Genomic DNA, 20,284 nt, shown 5'->3' with positions numbered 1-20,284 from the left:
TGTATTATAAAAGAATTTTTGCGTTTTGGTTTTTAACATTATGGTACAAGAAATTTTATGTAACAGATAATTACAAAACACAAGAACAGATACAAGGTAGAAGAAATTTTATGTACTGGTATTATTTTGCATACGGATATTGTTATTGATTTCTAGAGTTACACTTTTAACTCATAAGCATAAATAAAAGAATTAAAATCATTTATATATATACAGAATTAGTACTACCCATATATAATCCATACATCCTTATTTTTCCCTTACAAATCTGGGCACAAATATATACATTATACATGACAAAATATGGTATTCTCTTATGATGATAATATAACATGGGATAGAGTAGCACAGGCTTCAGAATTAAACACCCCCAAGTTCATTCCTGATTCTGGCACTTGGGTAAATTACATAACTTTTCTGAGCCTCAGTTTCTTCATCTGGAAAATGGGGATAATATAGTACCTATTTAATAGGACTATTGAGGATGAAAAGAGATAATCTATAAGAACGGCTTTGCATAGCATGTGTTATATAGTAACACATTCTTTCTCCTCAATTCAACCCTCTTTCTTTAGGCAATCATTTCACAGTTGGAGTAACATTTTTTTCCTTCTTTCAATGTATTCATACATATTCATACATATGTACAAAAAGTACATACTTTTTCATATGTATATGTATATTTATATGTATATTTACCAAATAGCTAATGTCTGCTTTTAGATTATGTGTACTATCCTTTCCTATTTCTTTCATGACACGGACTTGTAATAAAAGGGACTCATTCTTTTTTCTGTCCTTGTACTTTTTTTTTTCCTTAATCAATTTATTACATAGTGGCAATAAATTGGCCTTATATTTTGGTTAACAAGGACTGACCTGTTTCTAGAAATTTTACAGAGGCATAAAATTTAGAGTCCTATTCAATGGGAACAGGAGCTCTTGTTCAACATGGCAAAAAGCAGGGTTTTCTAGGCAGAGAAGAGAAGGATTGTGGGTGGGATTCATGGGAGCAGTGACAGTAGTTTCCTTTTCCCAATGATAGCAGTCCTACCCTCTTCCCCCAGCTTTCTAGGGCTAGCAACAGTTGAGCAGGGTGAGGTTTTTTTTTTCTTTTTTCTTTTTTTTTTAATTACATAGTACAAGGAAGTTTCTAAACACAATTATAATTTATGAGATTCAGTGAGACCAGGGAAGGAGAGAATCAGGCAGTGATCTCACGTGGCTCAGAATGATGGAGCTGGAACCATGTTGAACACTGATATGCTATTCTCTGCCTGCCAGGTGGCAGCTGAGTTGCTGCTCATTGCAATAGGACACCTGCTGGGGTATTATGGGAGGAAGGGGTGATGAACTAAATTTCAGAATTGTTGGGAAAGAAAATACTCCCACACAGAGCATTTTAGCATTCCTAAAATGGCAATTGAATTGCAGCGTGTGCACCTGTATTTATACAGTGTGTCTCCTGTATGTTTACACACATGTACATACCTACATATTCATTTCTCAACAATTTAGGACTGAAGTGAACCATGGTGACTGAATGAACCAGTGAGTAATAAACTTGATAACTTAGTAGAGAGTAGGCAAATTAAAAAAAACCAAAACTGGAAAATTTAGCTTTACTGTTTTTCTATATAGCTCAAAAGTAGGAATGGAATAAATACATATTTTTCATCTTTGCTTTAGGCTTCTGACTGATTTACTGGAGTTATTTTAATTATATTTAAAAATGCACGCAGTTACACACACACACAGACACACATATACATTTATTAGAATAATTCTTTGACAGAAATGTTACCATTGAATGGAGTTAATTGAATGTTTTATAAGTATTATGAAATAATAATTTAGTGAATACCACCAACTCTTTAGCAACAAGAATTCATAATAAAATCTGTTCAGCATGTGCTATCAAAGTTTTTATAGCTCTAACTTGAAAAATATCAATCATGGTGTGTCCTGTTATATAACTCAGGTTATGCATATTTTTAAAGTATTACAATATACACATTGATTGCTAATATTAACAAATTTATTTGAATAACTTAAAGACATTTCATATAAAATACCTTTGATTATGAATTGAATGACTGAACTGCATTGCAGAAGGTCATCCATACCCTGTTTAGAAAAGCGTTTTAAATGTTTCCTGAAAAACTATTAACGGATTAAATAAAGGATCTGGGGGGATTTCTTTTATACTGATATAGTTCTGATATCATAAAATTTTTTTCTTTATTTTTGTAGAAAATATATTTTAATTATATTCACAATTTGGGAAGTCTTGTAATTGGAAAATATTATATGCTTTGTACCCTGCAGATCACCCAGGAGGCTGGAGAATTTATGATCACTTTCCCATATGGCTACCATGCTGGTTTTAATCATGGTTTCAACTGTGCAGAATCTACAAATTTTGCTACTGTCAGATGGATTGACTATGGGAAAGTTGCTAAATTGGTAAGTTATGCCTTAAAAATGAAGCATAAATTAAATGTGTATTCTGGTTAGTGTAGTGGGAAAGCTAAGATCACATGGGGCATTTTTTTCCCTCATTGACATTTTCCTCCTTGACAGTGTATGCCTCTCACCATGGTAATTTATTTCAGACTAGATATATTTATGTTACATAGGTTATATTACCATTTGTAGCTACATTTGTCTGTTTTGAAATTAATGTGGTACAGTTTACCTTGAGAAGTAATTTTATGCAACTGATGTGTGCTTCCTGTAAGGCCACCAGTTGTTTTTTTGCAAGATTTTCTGGTGGCTCCCTGCGGCTCCGTGACTGAACTCTTTCCATGTTAGAGTTCAGGCCATGGCTGAGCAAACAACTATTTACAGAAGAAAGTGTCTGGTAAAATTGTGATAACAAGAGGCTGAGGAAAGATGGTAAGAAATGATTAAAACTGCCCTTAGTGCAGAAATGAATTTCTTGAAAATAATAATGAAGAATAAGAAATATATCTTCATGTTAAATTTGGTATAAAATTTTGCATTTCCTGCCCAGTACATTTAATTTAGTTTCACATACTGTGTATTTTCATTCACAAGCAACAACTTCTATTAAATTTAATTAATTTCCCACTGTGGCATTAAACAGAAGACACCTCCAAAGTGTTGGTGGCTTCATTAGGTTGCTTCCTTACCTGTGGCTTTTCAGGTTGGCAGAGGGCAGCTTCTTAATGAAACTATGTGTTTTACAGGGTACCTAAAGTTGACATAGATTTAGTGGAAAATGATGCATACAGTTTATGTGGCCTTATCTGGGCCCCTGCGTGGTACAAGCAAGTATTACTCAATTTCTGCATTGATAAAACTTGCATGCGGAACTATTGGGTGAACGGGGATACAAATATATTCAGGAAAGATGACTCTAGGTTTAATTTACATGTGTATTTAGAAAATTGCATAATATGTTAAGAGTATAGCCCTTTGGCAACCCAGGAAACATTTGAAAGAATTCATGACATAAAAGAAAGCTCCCTGCTATTAGAAGACTTTTTCTGTTCTGACTAATTTCTATTTATGAGGGGTAATTTAGAAAGGAACAGAAATGAACTGCTTCTTCCCATTATGCATCCTTTCTATGACAATAAACCTAATAATAAAAATAGAAAACTCAGTGTGTATGTACGTTGGCCGGCTACTGCAGTGCTTTTGCAGAAATGTAATGCTAGAATCTGCACTGAAACAGTGTCATAGCCCGAGGTTATAACAAGGTATGTTATGTTATGCTTTTTGCATCTTTAACCATTGACATAGTAAGTTGGCTATCACAGCTGTTCAGAGTCACCAGAAAAATTAATTGGTGTTTGTTTACTACATGTTTCAGATCTAGTTCAAGGTATTGGCCAAACTAGCTTCTCCCCAAGGCCAAAATGTCCTGGGTGTGTTTCCACATTTACGTGTGGCAGTAGAGTGTGATTGGAGTGTGACCAAGTCAGAGGTCGACAGTGGCCCTCTCTGAAATCTCAGCTGTCAGAGCCCAGAGCTGGGGGATTGTTAAGATGTAGTATACTGTGCTGGGGGAGGCAGGAATCTGAGACCCCCCTTTCTTCTAGCTACCCATGTTACGTCAGGAAAGGCATTAATTACTTATGTTTCTTTTTATACAAAATAGAAATACTTTTCTATTCCTTAAATTTGTTGTAAGGGGAAAAAAACCTTAGGTGTGTTGGTGTATATCATTCCGTTTAGTCGAGGGATATGACTGTCTTCGTTCTGGGTATTTTACTAGATACAAAATTTTCAACGGCTATCATGCAGTTTTTGCCAGTGAATTTAAACTTGTTGTAATTGCATGTATTTGAGATGTTTTCAGATGTTGTCTCCACCCTTCCCTTACTTTGGGTTACTTTGAGAATGTGCTAGTTTGCTATTGCTGCTATAGCAAATAACCATAAAGTCAGTGCTTTAAAACAATACCCATTTATTATCTCATAGTTCGCTAGGTTAGAGATCTGACAACCAGCAAAAATCAAGGTGCTTATGGGGCTGCATTCCTTACTGGAGACTCTGGTGAAGAATCTGTTTCCTTGCTCAGTCAGGGTGTTGGCTGGATTCAGTTTCTTGGTTGTCAGACTGAGTCCCCTTTTCCTGTTGCCTTTCAGCCAGGCCTTCCCTCCTAGAAGCCTCGCATGTGGTCCCCTGCATTTCAGGGCAAGCAATCTGCAAAATCCCTTTTGTCATGTAAGATAACACATTCGCAGATTGCAGGGATTAAGTTATGGATATCTTTGTTGTTGGGTGGGGGTGATGGGGGCAGCATTCTGCCTAGACAGCAAGTTCCAGTTAATAACTGATATGGCGATGGGTTAAGAATCTACTTTGAGTCATGTAATTAATTTTAGTTATTCTGCTTAAAAACAGGAAACTAAAAACTTGTAAAGGATGCAATTTTGAATTTTTCACTAAAACACCCTTATGCTTTCTTAAATTATCTTCCTCAATATTAATGTTTTTTTGGCTATTCTCAGTTAATAAGTTTTCTTACTTTATAGTGTGCTATGATGACTTTTTTTTTTTAACAGATTTTTTTTTTTTATCATTTATTTGACACATATTTTTCTTGATTTCCAAGTCTTTCTTTAGACAGTCTTATGAACGTACTGTATCATTGTGTGTGTGTGTGTGTGTGTGTGTGTGTGTGTGTGTGTAGACACACATGTGTAGTTTTTTTTCACACACCTGTAGGTTTTAATCTTAGGGAAGTTTGTGAATTGGTTAGTTTTTGGGTTTGCTGGGGTCAAATGTAATTTATGGTGGACTAATTGTGAACTGTACTTATAGGACTTTCAGCTTTAAGGATGACCACATTTGTTACTTTGTCTTAATTCTTTGCCTTTTTCAATTTATTCTAAATGATAACTATTAAAAAACAGTTTTTTGTCATAAGTGATGATGAGTTAAGCATTTGGGAGGGATAATTTAAAAAATAATGGCATGCTTTTTCATAGTTGAAGTGCTGGGGAATGACATCTGCTTTATATGTCGTGTGAATTTGAGTATATAAAAACATCTGATAAAGTATCTGTGGCACGGCATTAATTAATTAATTAATTAAAGTGGTACAGAGTGTGGGATCTCTACTATTATACTTCATATCTTACAAACCAGTATTTCTTATCTCATGACTTAGAAAAGAGCTGTTACAGAAGGCTATTTTTTAATTAAGAAAACACCACTAAGTTTTGAAAAGGTAACACCCAGGTTCACTGATGGTTGCTTTGATGGTCTCTGTTCAGCAGCCCGCAGGCTTTGGTTAATAGGACCTTCTCAGCCCACTCTGATGGCTGCTATTGAGTGAAGCTCCGTTCATTCTGACAGTGCTTGTCTGCTGTGTGCCACGCACCGTGCACGTTGCTATGAAGTCATCACTTGGAGGATAACCTGTTTATGAGAGCACAGAAGTGAGAGTAGAGTCGGTGCTGGCAAGGGATCAGGACTGCTTCCTTTGTTGTTGGCTACTTGCCTTCTGGTGGTGTCTGTGGAATAGGAGGGGAGAGAAGGGATTTTTGTGGGTTTCTTGTGAATGTATTATTGACCTATTGGTATATTTGTTCAAGAAACGTTCCCTTTGTTTAAAATACGGCTAACATTGACTGGAAGGAACTCCCATTCCATTGTTTGTGCGAAGCCCAAATAGTCATCTTCCAAATTTCCGCAAATTCCTGCAGGTTTTATGTTCTCAACTAAATAACAATAATGACAACAAACAGCAGCAACAACAACAATTATGTGAATATTCTACCGCTGGTTGGTATATTCTGTTTGTTAGCATTTAATTCCTATAACACTCTCCCCCCTACCCGCTTTTTTTTTTTTTTTTAATCATACCTACCCAAACTGCCTCATTTCTCATGAAGGCTTTTTTTTTTTTTTTTTTTTTTTTTTTTTTTTTTTTTTTAGTGCATAGATTGTGGAGAGGGACTTCAGAAAATGGGCAAAGGTTGGCATGGCGGTACATTGATGTCATAACCTTGATAACAACTTGTTTCTAAAAATCTCTGCTAATGCCCCAGGCCCTTCCTATTTTTCTCGTTTGTCTCTTTCCTTGTCAAGAGGATCATTCAGCTCTCTTTTGCTTTGTCCCATAAAATACAGCCTAGCCAAATTCTGCACAATGCTCCAGAACAGAAGAGCTTTGCCTTAAGGGGACACACCTATCTAAGAAGGTGGTTGTATAATATTTGCCCATTTCATTAATCAGAGGTAGGGTTTTCACTGAAAAAAATCGAAGGGAATGTTCCAGGTAGCCAAGTGTCCATTTGCCTACTGAGTTCAGGCTTGGTGAGCACTCAGCGAGTCCCACCTCTGCAGCAGGAATTGTGCTGCATGTGTGTGCAAAGAAGAAAGACGTGTATGCTTTGTCTACAAGGAGCTTTCATAAAGAGCAAAGGGCTTTTAATAATCCTCAGTCTGTAAAGTTGTAGCATGAGTGGCACATGCTATCCTATTGTTTATTTTAGGCATTCTTATAGCTTTGAACATTAGAGTAATCTGGAGTGAAATGCTGTATATATTTTTTCTAGTAGGGATTTAAAAATATATAGCATAGGTTAACAGTTGAAATAAGATATTGGTGCATGTTTGAGATGAATGTGTTCCGTTTGTGGAGCATTCTTTCTTTCTGCGGTGAAATGGAGTCCATGATTACTTCTCTGCAGTGGCTGTGGTGGCACTCACGGGTCTGCTTCCTGGCTGGGTTGGATCAAAGAGCTGGCCTGCAGGTTGTATTTCATTTTTCCGTTTGGTGGGATGAAGTGCAGTTGTTTTGATGTTAGGTTTGATGGATTTGTTTGCCACTGCATTCATTAGCTTCACATCAAAAAACTGACAGGCTGTTAAATGAAACTTTGGCTTAGATTTTCAGCTTGACTGTTTGGAGACATTTGTGAAGATATTTTGTTTTTGTGTTGCAGAAGCCTCAAGCACTGTGATTGTCTCGAAGGGAAGAAAAGTTATTTACTGTACTGATTTTCTTGAGTAAAAAAGAATCATTGTCTTGGGGACAGTCATATATAGCTGACACCATCAGAAGAAATGTATTTATGACAGTGTGTGCAATGTGAGACACTTATCTATGGCACGATAAATAATGTTATCTTCTTGGAAGGGGAGGTAATAGTTGGTGACTCTAAAATGATATTCTTATTTGGCATTAATTTTATTTTAAGCGATACTCTATTAATGTGATATGCCAGAAAGTTGAAAAATTACATGGCAGAGCTGGGAATGTTCTCTTATGAACTCCAGGAGCGTTACTGCACTAATTTGAAAGCATCCTGACATTTGAAACCTCAAACATTTGAACAAGTTTAAAAAGAGATGATAGAATTTTGAAATTGATTTCCCTTTCATCTGGAAGGGATTTCAACTATTAAATTGTCTTAATGTTCAAAAACCATGATGTGGGTTCATTCTATTTTGTATTTCAATCCTTCTATACAATTAAATTTGATTTTTCTTCAAATCAAAGATGCTACCTTTTTGGAAGGTAGTAGCATCTTTCCAAAAAAAAAAAAAAAAAAAAACCCCGTTACTATTGGGCAGTCTTTATTAAAACAATCAGGAATCATTTTAATGGTGAGCTGCACTAGGTTATATTGTAATATGCTTTAGATCACAAAATACTAGTGACATTTCTCTATTCTTGTGGCTTGTGAAGGAAATACAGTGTAGGCTGTTTTGCACATTGCTCATTTAACAGCTCTTGGCATTCTAAGTTTAAGTGATAATGCATACACTTTGTGAGCATAATGATTTTATATTCTGCATTTTCTCTTTTTACCCCGACTTTGTTTGTTTCCTGGGCCCTGGTGTACCATACAACAGTGCCGATGAGTGCCTCGGTGCTGCATTTTTCAGACAGCTTCAAGGGAAGAAGAGAAAATACTATCTAGGGAAACAGAAGCATACGAACTCATGTCCTTAGGAGCTAGTACTCCAACTGAGGAGTTAGTATTTATATATCTGGAAGTGTGCTAAAAAAGAAAACATTCACATTTGTCCCCATTTTACTCGGATGAAGTACTTATTAATAGTTGTGGGGTTCAGAAAATCGGAGACTTCAAGTAGTGTACTAGAAAGAAAGCCAATGGATTAGCATATATTGTATCTGGGACTCAAATCCTCAGAGCGAAGGAGCCTGATTTCATTTATTGCTAACTTAAATTTGCCGGATTATGGGATTTGAATGGAAGGAGGTGTGTGGTTTATGGCATTGATGTTTAGTGCTAACCTGAAATCTAGGTAATATCTGTTTCTGAGGCTTTAGTGTAAGCCACTTTTTTTTACCTTATGTACCTTAAGGAAAAGTAAATTGGCTTTTTGAATCACTTACATACTCTTGAGAAAAATGAATTTATCTTTAAGCCATTCTACTTTCCAATGGTTTGACAGTAATAGTAGCTGACACTGACTGTTCCCCATGTGCCAGGTCTTGTCCAGGGCTCTTTCTATGTGTTACTTCATGTCTCTGATGGATCAATGTGATAGCTGTTCTTACTCCAGACATGTTCCCTCCAAGTACAGGAAGGAAGAGGGCAGTGCTGGAACGTGGCCCACCTCCCTCCCTCTAGGAGGAATATCTTGCCTTGAAGCCCACCTGAAAAAGTCCTTTTATATCCCACGGCCACCTGTGCATGAGGAAGGCTGGCTGGCATGTTCAGGCTGTTTGGGAGAGCGAGCACCTATTATGTGCTGGGCTCTGCGCTGCCCTGAAGAAAGTAAGCAAGACAGATGTGGTGTCTGCCTAGGGGAGCTGTTCTCAAACCTGTGAAACACTTGTAATGCGGACTCCTGGCCCCACCCAAACCAGAAGGATAAGAATCTCTGGTGAGAGGACACAGCATCTACATTTAAAAAATCTCCCTAGGTGAGTCTGGTGGATACTTTGGGTTGTGATCCACTGGTCTTTAGTGAATTAAATAGCCCTTTGTTTGGGGTGAAGTCCTTCAACATTATATATATTTCTTCTACTAAAAGATATTTTGATTTCACAAACTATCAACTTATCTGTTTATAAATTGGAGATGTATAATAATTTCCAAGTATACCATTAATAGCTCCTGTTCTGTGATGATGCGTATTTTGGGCACCCACAGAATTGGAAGTTTCATGGGTTTCCTGTGTGTCCTTTAGTATTTTTCGAGAGAAGAAGGGAGCATGTCGGAAAAGATATAATCGAGTAGCATGAATGTTAAGGACATGAGTGTCCTGTATGTAGCTAGTTATAAAGTAACTGTGAGCTTTTGTCCAGTATAGTGGATTTTGTGACTGCTTTTTGGAATCTTTTTTTTTCCAGTTTTTTAAATCCCTTCCTAGTTTTTCTCCTGTTATTTTTTTTCAGTATGCAAAAACAGGATAAAATAAACTTTTGATCTCTTATGTAGTAATGCAATTATATAGCACTATATTTGGGCTATCAAAGCTGAAACTAAATTATCAAAGAGTTAAGTACCATCTCTATCTACAATATCCGGAAACAACTTTCTCCTACTTTGTTCTCCCCATAAACCCTGTATCTCCTTTAAGCTTAATTTTCTATTACGGTCTGACATGCTATGTATAATATTCTAATTTATTTTATTTGTCTGTCTCCCTTCTACTAGAATGAAAGATCTGTAAGAGTGGGGATTAAAAACAAATCATAAGTTCATTTCTGTGTTCTCTGCCTAGCATGTAATAGATGCTCAATAAATAGTTTGTTGAATGATTAAATGACTTGCCCAAGGCCAGTTAGTCAAAAGCATCAGAACCAGGATTCAAACATAGGAATCTTGCCTATCTCTTTTCATTGTTTTCTCCATGTAGACAATGGTTTCTTTCTTTTTTTTCTTTTTTTATGTTTCAGCTAACATTCACTGACAGCTCTGTGAAACAGAACAAAATAATTATAGATGTAATTTATGTATACATGTAAGATATACATTTACCACATTAGAAAAATCTCCTCTGAGAACCTAAAGTTTTCCAGTCCACACCCAAAATCCATTTTCACCACTTCAGTCATCACATCAACTCAGATGATTCCTAAGATTTCATAGCAGAAAAGGAAATGATCGATTTGGAAGGTTTTCAGACAAGAAAAAGAAAACATGGAGCATTTGAGTAAAGTCATTTCTCCTTCTACCACCAAGAAGCTCATTTTTTTGGGGGAAAATCACTCTGCCTTGTTGAGACTATAATGTGAAAGCAGTGGTCCTGTTCCGAAATCAATTGAAAAGCCATGTTTGGAAATGTCCACATGTGACTTAGGAAGCAGCACAGTGAGAAGTAAAGAGCGGTTTGTGGCTGGTGGGGATGGGTCGGGATGTAGTACGTCTGCTTGCCGACCATTGCTTCTCTTGTTCACAGTTTGATTCACTTGATAACTTTGCGATCTGGTTGCGTTCTTAAACCTCTCTCAAAAGATCTGTATAGTCTTGCTACAGTGTGGTAACTTAAAGAAAAAGCTCGTTAACGGAGGACTTGGGAAAATTCTTTAAGTGGGCTCTGACCCCTTGGCCCAGCCACACAGTGATTTTTTTTCTCAGCGGAAGAGCTAAGCGTGAAATAGGACTTCTTAAGTAAGACATGCCAACTGAGGTCACTGTTCCCTTTCTTTCAAGATACCAGTTCTCTGCTGATGGAAACATAGTGACACGTATAGATCCCCAGTTTGAAGCTTTGGTGTGGGAGTTTTGCTTACTTGAGCCTTTGCTATGACCTCTTTGAATCAAAAGAAAGTTTTAATGGGATTTCACTGAGGTCAGTGGCTATAATTAGACTTTAATCTGTGGATTCACAATCTATCCTCCCTCTGCTTTGAGCAAGGTGATAGAAAGGATGAATACTCCTTTCTCAGGAGAGGAGGAATAGAACTCTCCCTGGTAGAACTGTAGCTTGGAAATTCCCCACAAAGGCTGTGGCCACGGGATTACCCTGTGCCAGCACCAAGGGCCATTCCCAGAAGGCTGAAAGTGATGAAGGTAATCGCTGAATAAGGTTTTGATACTTAAATACCAAAGGGAATAAAGAATGGGTGAAAATCCATAATTAATCTCTATTACTGTTTTAGCAGTCTGTACCTTTGCAATGAGTATTAGCCAATTCAAAGAAGAAAGGTGTCCCCAGTTAGGCAGACCCTAAACAAATCTGATACAATATATAGAAGCTCAGTGCTTAGTTCTCTCCCTCTTTCAGCCATGCCTATTATTTTTAATTTACTCGACTTTTATTCCCTACACACTGTGGCCAGTGATATTTCTTGCCTTTTTCTAAAATAAGGAAGGCAAAACAGGAGTGTCTTCTGGACACCTGGACACTCTGGAGGGATGATTTCCGACCCAATAGCTTAGAGCACTGATTCATTCTTTGTGGCACTATCTACAAAATTTGGTGCTTACAGTTAATTCTGCTAGGCATTGTTTTTGTCTTTCATTTGTATTGATCAGATTGTATTTCCCTAAGTGCTACCTTTAAGTGAGAACAAGATCAATGATTTTAAAGCTTCTTGCTTATAATGCTAAGTGCAGTTTTTATGATGGCTTTCTGTGTCTCTTATTATTGATATTTTGATTTTTATGACCCATGAGTAAATAGTTAAGTAAGAGAACTTTCAAGTTAGAGTTCTAAAGTCATTAAAATACAAAGAAATGACATAATATTGGAGAATTGTCTATTTTGTAATAATAGATATCAGTATTTTTGGGGGGTAGGGGATGAGGGTTATATACATATATCCATGTATTTCAATTATAGCTATTATTTTATAATCTTTTAGGAAAAAAACTAGGAAAACATACCAAGGAAGAAAAATATAGCATGCCTTATGTTCCATGTGTAATCTCAAAGTTAGTGTAATAAAATTAATTATATCTTGCGCCTCCCTTCCACATGCTTAATTAGAACTGCAGCTCAAGTGATTATTGAAGTCCCATGATGTGTGCAGGACCGCTGTCAGACTCCCTCACGGGAGGCAGTGTAGGGCTGACGTACAGACTTCGCCTGGGCTCTTGGGTTGCGTATGATTCTGCTGAGCTCTGATTCTGATTCCTCCCCATTTATAAGGGAGACATTGCTGGATATTGTTGGAGGGGTACAAATTCAAGGGCTAGCCAGACTGTGGTACAAACTGCCTTTCCCATTTACTGTGTCGTCAGGGCAAGTACTTAGCTAACTTGTCTAAATCTCCCTTTTCCCCTGTGTAAAATGGAGATTGTAGCTTCTTTATAGTTCTGAAAAATCAACGAAATTATACATGTAAGGAGCCTGGCAGGGTTGCAGTGGGGACTGCGTAGCTATGGGGTGGATTGGGATTGTGTTTGCACTGCATCTTCCTTCCAGAATCCAGTCCGGGGAGTTGACTTGGTTCTGTGGTGAGCCTGTCTAGTGTAAGGGAAGTGCTGTGTCTTGTTCCAGTGATGCTGGATTTGTTCGGTGGGCCAATCCTGGACAAACAGAAGGGAGGGTAGGATTGGTGGAGACATAGAGAATGCCAGCTTGCCCCGGGAGAGTGATAGATCATCTCTCTAGATCAGGACGAGAAAGCACAGAAGTCTGCTACCTACAATCAGAAGGGGCATCAGACCTAGTTTAAAGCCCATGCTTTGAACGCTAGACTAGAGAGATGAAAAGGTTCTCTCTAAAAACCAAAGCCTGGAGCAAGCAGGCCGCTGTTTTATTTTTCATAACTTTGTCAGAAATACAAATGTTCATTGCTTCATCTCCCGAGTACTTCCTTAATAAAAGTGTTTTGATGGCTAGCTGTGAGTGCAGGTAAACATAAACCCAACCCAATTACACAGCCCTGTGTTAGAATTCGGGTTCTCTGTGAGGTACTTGCGCAAGCTGCCTCTGTGAGCTGTACTTTTCCTGCCTGCAAAGAGAACTTGAACTGGCACCGCAGAGGGCCGCGGTGAGGATGGGGCAGCCAGGCAGCACCATGCCTATCGCTGAACACGTGTTTTAAAGCGACTCATCATCGTCATTTCTAAGGGAACTCCCTGATACTGACTCGGGGAAGCCGGCGGAGTTCAGGCCGTTGGTGCTGAGAAGCAGCGGCTGTGGGGATGGATATTGTTTGCTGGATGCATGCTAGCAGCAAGCTGGGCAGATGGATTGCTTTATATATTTCTACTGATTTCTCACATCCATTCACTCTTACTTTCTACCAAAATGAGGGCAGTATGAAAAGAAATGACATCTACTAACAGTGTTTGGGGTTCTTTGGGCCAGATTGCTGAGAGGAGGAATTTGAAGGAGCCATTGCTTTTGTCTTCAAAAACGTGCTGTGGCTCTTGGGCCCTATGTTGAATTTGAAAGACCATGTGTTGTTAAATCCTTGGGAAGAAAACTATCATGGATGTTAGAGATTCCTGTAAAGTTTGACTCTAACCCACACATGATTCTTACATACTTTAGGTTTTTATTTGAATGAAGGTTTTAAAAGCAGGTAGTTTTCAGGAACTTTCTGATTTTTCATAAAAGATATTTTTATAATACCTATCTATAATAATTTTCAGTGATTCTTGGTAGAGTATTCCTAGTTCTCAGGAATATGTATTCTGGGTTGCCTTTTAATTTTAAGTATTCATTTGTAAAGATTGAACGGTTTTGACAGTTACTAGAATAGCATGAAAACCTGTTTTTTGCTGGTAAATAAAATTGAAAAATTGTTCCAACTTCAGTATTATTCAGAGTAATAGTAAAGGGTTTCTTTTTTCTTGTTGTATTAGTACATATAAAAGGAAAGTTGCCATTGCTCATGAGAATGTAGTTGGTATGTGGGAACTCAGCGCTCGTGTTGGTGGCAGTGTAAGTGGCCTGAGCTTCCCGAAAGGCAGGTGGGGAGTTTGTGTGAACACCCGGCAACCTCTCCATGACCCTTTGTCACATTTCTGACACTCCTAGGAAATAATTGAAAATGCAGACATTCATTCCAAAGATGATTGTTGTAGTGCTGATTTTATCAGCAAAAATTGAATTAGAACTAAAATGTCCAATGATACATGAATCATTGAGTAAATTATGGTGTATCCATATAAGAATCCTTTTACTTTTACAGAAAAATTATTTGGAAGGTAATCACTGTGGCTTTTAACATTACTACCCCAATACCCATTTTTCAAATGTATAAAAATAGCAGGAAAAATATATGCCCATGATAAAAGAAAAAAAAAATTAGTGCAGAGAAATGTTTAATGACATCCTTTCCAGTCCCTTCCTTAAAGGGAAACCCTGTTCATTTCTTGTATATCCCTTCAAAAATATCAGCCTATGTTCATGTCTTTTTAAAATCCTATACAAAGTTGTTCAATATTGTACACCTTGTTTCCCCGTGTCTTTCCTTTTAACATTTTCCTGTTAATGTCTTTCATTTATGTCAAGTAAAACATTTTTAGAGTATAGATGTTTATTAGAAAACTCTTATCCCAATAGAGGATGGCAGGTGGTTTGCATTGGATTGTTTTCTGAGGGGCGTCATGGAATCACAGTAGTGCAAAAGGGTTCATCGCACAGATCTTGTTAGCAAATCAGGACTTTGAAAATGAATGCCTTAGTTCATTGTTCTCTTTTCAGCCCCTTCGTGCGAGCAGATGGCTGGGTGGACCTGGTGCACTTGCACGTTTCCAGTTCTGTCTTCGTTGACAGGCCCTGCCCGCAACTGCCGTCTCAGCTTATTCCACCACAGTTAATACTGGAGGGTAGTGAATGCCGTCATAGTTGCTGTTTTACTGAGTGACAGCATTTATAACTGTGTCCTCATTTTTAAAGAATTGGATTGGTCAAATAAATTTTAATAAGTTCCTTTAGAATTGTACTTCTCTGGCCCCATGAAGGATTATCTCAGTGAATTTGGAAGACATGACAAGAAAAGTAACTAAATGACTTTTGTCAACAGTTCTATGATAATGGGAAATTGAAATAGGAACAGCACAAAGGGGAGATAAAACCCAGCCTGGTTTCTAAATATACACATAGGCAAGGAGGGCTACATAAAATAAGAAAACATCAACTGCAATAATCATAAAGAATACTCTAGATTTAAAACACATACATGAAGTAAGACAATCAGGAAATTATTGCCCATTGTTGCAAGAGAGCAGATGGTGTTTTAAATACCTTTTAATTTTATGTCATTCTTAAAATCAAACAACCAAAGAACGTATACCATCTATATTTAAAAGATGCAAACTTTTCTATTTTGGGGAGAATTCTAGGGTAGAGTTGAAGAAGAACAAATGCAGCATTAATCTGCCAATAAAGACACACATGGGAGGGTGTCTTGGCAAGGGGTTGAAGGGGTAGGGGAGGGAAAGATTACTAAGAAAGCAGTATTCCAAACCCTACTTAGCTCCCGTGTGAAACTCTTCTCTGTTACATATTTACCCGAATGACTCTAGTGAGTGACTTGATGTTGAATGTTTAAGTTCTGAAATGTCTAGGTTATTTCTCTAAAATCACATCCATTTTGGTACATTGTCCTAATTTTCAGAAATGTGATTTCCTGCTTTAGTATTTCACATTTGAGTAGAGAATGTTAGAGAGGTTTTTCAGAATTTTGGTGCTGCTTACACTCATGACCTTCAGAGTTAATGCTGAATCCTAAGCCCTGAAATGTTTAATTAGAGTAAGCATGACCAAACTTCTTAATAGGTAAACTGCTCTTCTCATACTTGTACATAGGTTTATGCTATAGCAGTGGGTCTTAGAAGGCGTTTCTGTTGTGTAGGCTCCTTTTGATCAATTCATGGTGGTGTTTTTGCCCAATTACTATATAGAGGTGTTTGCTGGTACTTGTTGAGATGGAAGGAGTCTGTGAAAAAGCTAAACCAGTCTGTGATTTATTCAGCCACTCAGTGCTGGACTGAAAAATGTTGGTGCTGAACTTAGATTCTTGCTCAGTTTCTGTTCTGCTTTACTTTTTGTTCACATTGGTGACCCTGCTACTTAGAGCAGCTTATGTGAAAATGAAGAAAAGGAACTGTAGGTTCAGATCCATATTTCAGAGTATGCACTCTTTGAGTTCTGCAGTGGAGAAGCTGAAGTCCACATTTGATTACCAAGTAATTGATGTAGTTACTTACCAAGAAAATTGGGATGATGCATACAATTCACTGTGCTTTCAAAGAAACATTTTGAGGTTGGGAAGTTTACAAACCCAGAATTTCAATGGGTACATGTAGACTCTAGTTTTATTAGATTGATATAATGCAGTTTGTGTTGATTTCATTATAAGGGAACCCTTTTCTCCGTTTACCTTCTAGAACTGATAGACACGATAGCAGATTGAATCAGATGTATTTTCTTGCTCTTTGTAATTATTAAGCTTTGAAGGAAATGGTACTGCTTATTTATGGAAACTCCACAGGATAAAGCCGAACAGGCACCACCACGGAAGGAATTGTGTTCAGTGGATGCCATATGTCCAGCTCCTAGCTGCCTCTTGTCAATCACTCAGCACAGTAGGCTTAGGCTCTGTGGACAGAGTAGTCCCCAGTGGATAGAGGAGTGGTTCTGAGCCTCCTGCTTCACTGGGTTTGTCTTGGAAGCAGAAGGCCTGGAACCACTAATCCGTGCCTACCAACTTTCTCAGACAGGCATTTAGTTTCTCAGACAGGCATTTGACATTTGTGAATTGCCCACAGTGCAATGGCCTGTGATTTGGCTTTTGGGTGGAGGCCCCTGTCTTGTATTGTAGTTATTCCAAATACTCTGGGACCCTAGCGTCAGTTTGATGAGATCTTGGACCCACTTCCCTGTGCCAGGCTTTTTGTCATGTATATAAGTATTTTTTTTAATTGGAATATTATCAAATACATAAAATTTTGTATCTTGTTACATCATTATTGTTTTTGAATATTTTCTCATGCATCTCTTCACTGTCCTCAAAAATACTATTTAAAAAAGCTGGGTATTTCATCCTATGAATGTACCCTAATGTAACTATGCTATTGTTATGGAGTTTGGTTGTTTACGAATTTCAGTATTACTAATTACAGTGCAATAAAGAGCTCTTTGCATAAATTACTGTCCAACTTTGTTTTTTCTTAGGGAATAAGGATTTAGAAGGCTAATTATTGAATCAAATAGTATTTTGGATATATGTTGTCAGACTGGCTCCAGAATTTGTACTCACATAAGTAACATAAAAATGATTTTTGCCAACACTGAGATTGGTATTAAAACAGTTTTCCTTTGTTTAGAAAAAAGTTTAATCTTATTTTTTTGTTTTTGCTTTTTAAATCACTAGGGAATTTAAACAATTTTAATACCTATATTTTTCTAGTAATATTTTAGTATTTTAAAATATTTTATTATGAACATTGTTAGGAATTAAGGATGTGAACCTTGGGCTCAATTTCCCACAAATATTATTCCCAGTTTGGTTTGCTTTTCATTTGTATTAGAGTATTTTAGCATTTTTATTTATAGAAGTCAGTGTTTGCGTATGGCCCACGGATTGAGCCCATGTTCCTCTTTCTTCTTAGCTGCCACTCACTATGCACCCACCTGGACTTCCTGTTTTCCAAGTACTGACTGGAACAGCCATAGCTTTCCTAATGCCCCACTCTGTTTCTGTAGCAAGTTGTAGATGTCCTTTTTTGTCTTAACACTTATACTGCAAATAACTGCAGGGAAACAGGAGATGGAATCATACTTTGTGGGAGTTGCAGAGGTTCCAGGTAGTAGTGTGTCCTGTCTGCATCATAGTGTCAGGGGATAAGGATCATTTTTCTCCTGGTTCCTTTGTCCCTGCGGTTGAGTAAGGAAGTCTCTACTGTTTCCAGGCTCTCAACCTACATTTCCAGCTCCACTGCCCACTTCTTACCCTCTTATGCTTCAGCTTGGCTGAGCTGCTCTCTGTTCCCTAAACAGGTTTACATTGTATAGGTTATTGATTACGTATGAAAAGATTTCTTGAAAAAGCTTGTAGAAATTCTAGTCATCTTTCTGAGTTCAGCTTTCTATTCTCCCCCGCCACCCCGAAACCTGTCTTGGGGCTGGGTATCTTTCGGGGGCAGTTATAGTCTATTAATTATGTTCTTGCCCATCACTGTCCTTTGGACCTGCTTCTGTTAAATGGATGCTTTCTATTGTACTCATCTTCACAGAGCAGGACATGTTATCATGATAACCCAAGTGGTCAAGAGAAAATGTTCCTCTACCTGCCATTTCCAGAGGCAGTGACTATGAAACCAAACCCACTGCAGACACAGTAGTCTTGATTTCATCCAAAAGCTGGGAAGGCAAAGGACGAGGCAACTCCAGCCTTGAGAAAATAAAAATAGGGCACAGAAAGTCAAACAGGTACTATAGACTATTCATTCCCTCGCTAAGCTATACACTTAACAGAGGATGGATGATCGGCTCTTTGGCAGTTTGCAAGGGGGGGAAATAAGACCAGTTCCAGTCTGTGGATCTGTGGTTTTGCAAAGCATGTGTGTGGAGATGTGCAGACAGTAGAGTACATGCTTCGATAAATTTACCAGCAAGGAGCCTGATGGCAGCTTGAGTGTTTGTGACTGTGCTGTTCATTAATAAACCTTCAGAGGAAATTTATAGCTAAGTGAAGGAGGGCAACGCTAGCCCATTTTACGCTAAGTTATGGTTTAAACCTGCAGCAGAACTAATCACTGGAGTTGTGTGGATTACTGAACAAAGATGAGCAAGGTTGAACTTCAAGGAATTGTGCTGTTTATAGAGTTGCTTGTATTTTCAGTTGGGGATTTTATCTGTGGTATGAAAGAGTCATGTAATGAGGAAAAATCAATGGGATGCTAAATGCTGAGCGTGTTATAGGGTTATAACTCGTACACTATGTTTATGAGAATCTTAGTTCTTTAAGGTGAAAATTTTTAAATAGTCAAAAACATATGAATACTCAGATCAAAGTTTTCACAAATATGATACACGTCTTCCCTCTGTATAGGTATAGCTTTAGGGTTTTAAAGATTTCTCCTTGAGTCACTGAAAAGTTTTGGCATTACATATTTTGATACAGTTATTGCATATAATTGTAGACTCAACTGAGTTTTAAAATCAATCTGCTTTTAAATGTTGGTTTGGCAAAAATGAAAACTACTGCACAGTGTTTATATGTGTGAAATACCTGTGTATTTTGTTTCATTAAACTAGTGTGAGATTTATAATATAGATCAAGGATTCTAGAAACTATCCTTTGTGTCCAGTTTTAAGCAAGGATATTTACAACACTCCCTCCCCCCATTTCACTATTGTGAAAATATGGTTACTAGCAGTAGAGGATTGACTGAATAGAATTTTAGAACATCTCTACTATGCAGCTGTTAAAAACAATGGGGGTAAACTTACATGTACTGATATGACAAGATCTCCAAAATACATTAAAAATCTAAAACCTGGTTAATGAGTATCTTGTATAGTATGAAGCTATGGTTTTTAGAAAAACAAACTTTAAAAATATACAAATGGATAGAAAAAGAAATGAAAGGATACACATGGTTTATTATGGTGGCCTATGGCCAGTGGAATTAATTTGAGGTGTATAAAGCAGAGACTCTCACCCTTTGTGCGCTTTATTTCTGTGTCATTGGAATATTTTTTTTACAAGAGTGTTTTCATGTATTATTTTATGCTATTTTAAAAATACCCAATAAAATTATTTTTATATTTTTTAATAGTATCTTTATATAGCGCCTTCAAACTAATGTCTAAATGTGTGTTATTGGCACACGGTAGAGGTATTTCGGAATCTATCTACTTCAGGATATTTAGCTTGTAACCAAAAGTTCACTGTGGGGGAGGAAGG

The 20,284-nt window shown here is 37.4% G+C and overlaps 1 protein-coding gene across 7 annotated transcripts in view; it reads left to right on the top strand.

The window, feature by feature from the left end:
- KDM4C (lysine demethylase 4C) overlaps nt 1-20,284 on the top strand; it is a 347,582-nt gene that overhangs the window by 99,113 nt on the left and 228,185 nt on the right. For all 7 annotated transcript variants that reach the window (XR_004424679.1, XM_033123278.1, XM_033123280.1 and 4 more), the window contains one exon: nt 2,329-2,466. Coding sequence is in view for 6 of the 7 variants with exons in the window: in XM_033123278.1 (XP_032979169.1) it covers nt 2,329-2,466 (138 nt within the window). In the remaining variant the exon portion in view is untranslated. The remainder of the gene's footprint in view (nt 1-2,328; nt 2,467-20,284) is intronic.

Source organism: Rhinolophus ferrumequinum, chromosome 12 (genome assembly GCF_004115265.2).
Source record: "Rhinolophus ferrumequinum isolate MPI-CBG mRhiFer1 chromosome 12, mRhiFer1_v1.p, whole genome shotgun sequence".
Classification (NCBI taxonomy): domain Eukaryota; kingdom Metazoa; phylum Chordata; class Mammalia; order Chiroptera; family Rhinolophidae; genus Rhinolophus; species Rhinolophus ferrumequinum.
The sequence above is the reverse complement of the archived record's forward strand: the minus strand, read 5'-3'. Positions and strand labels throughout refer to the sequence as shown.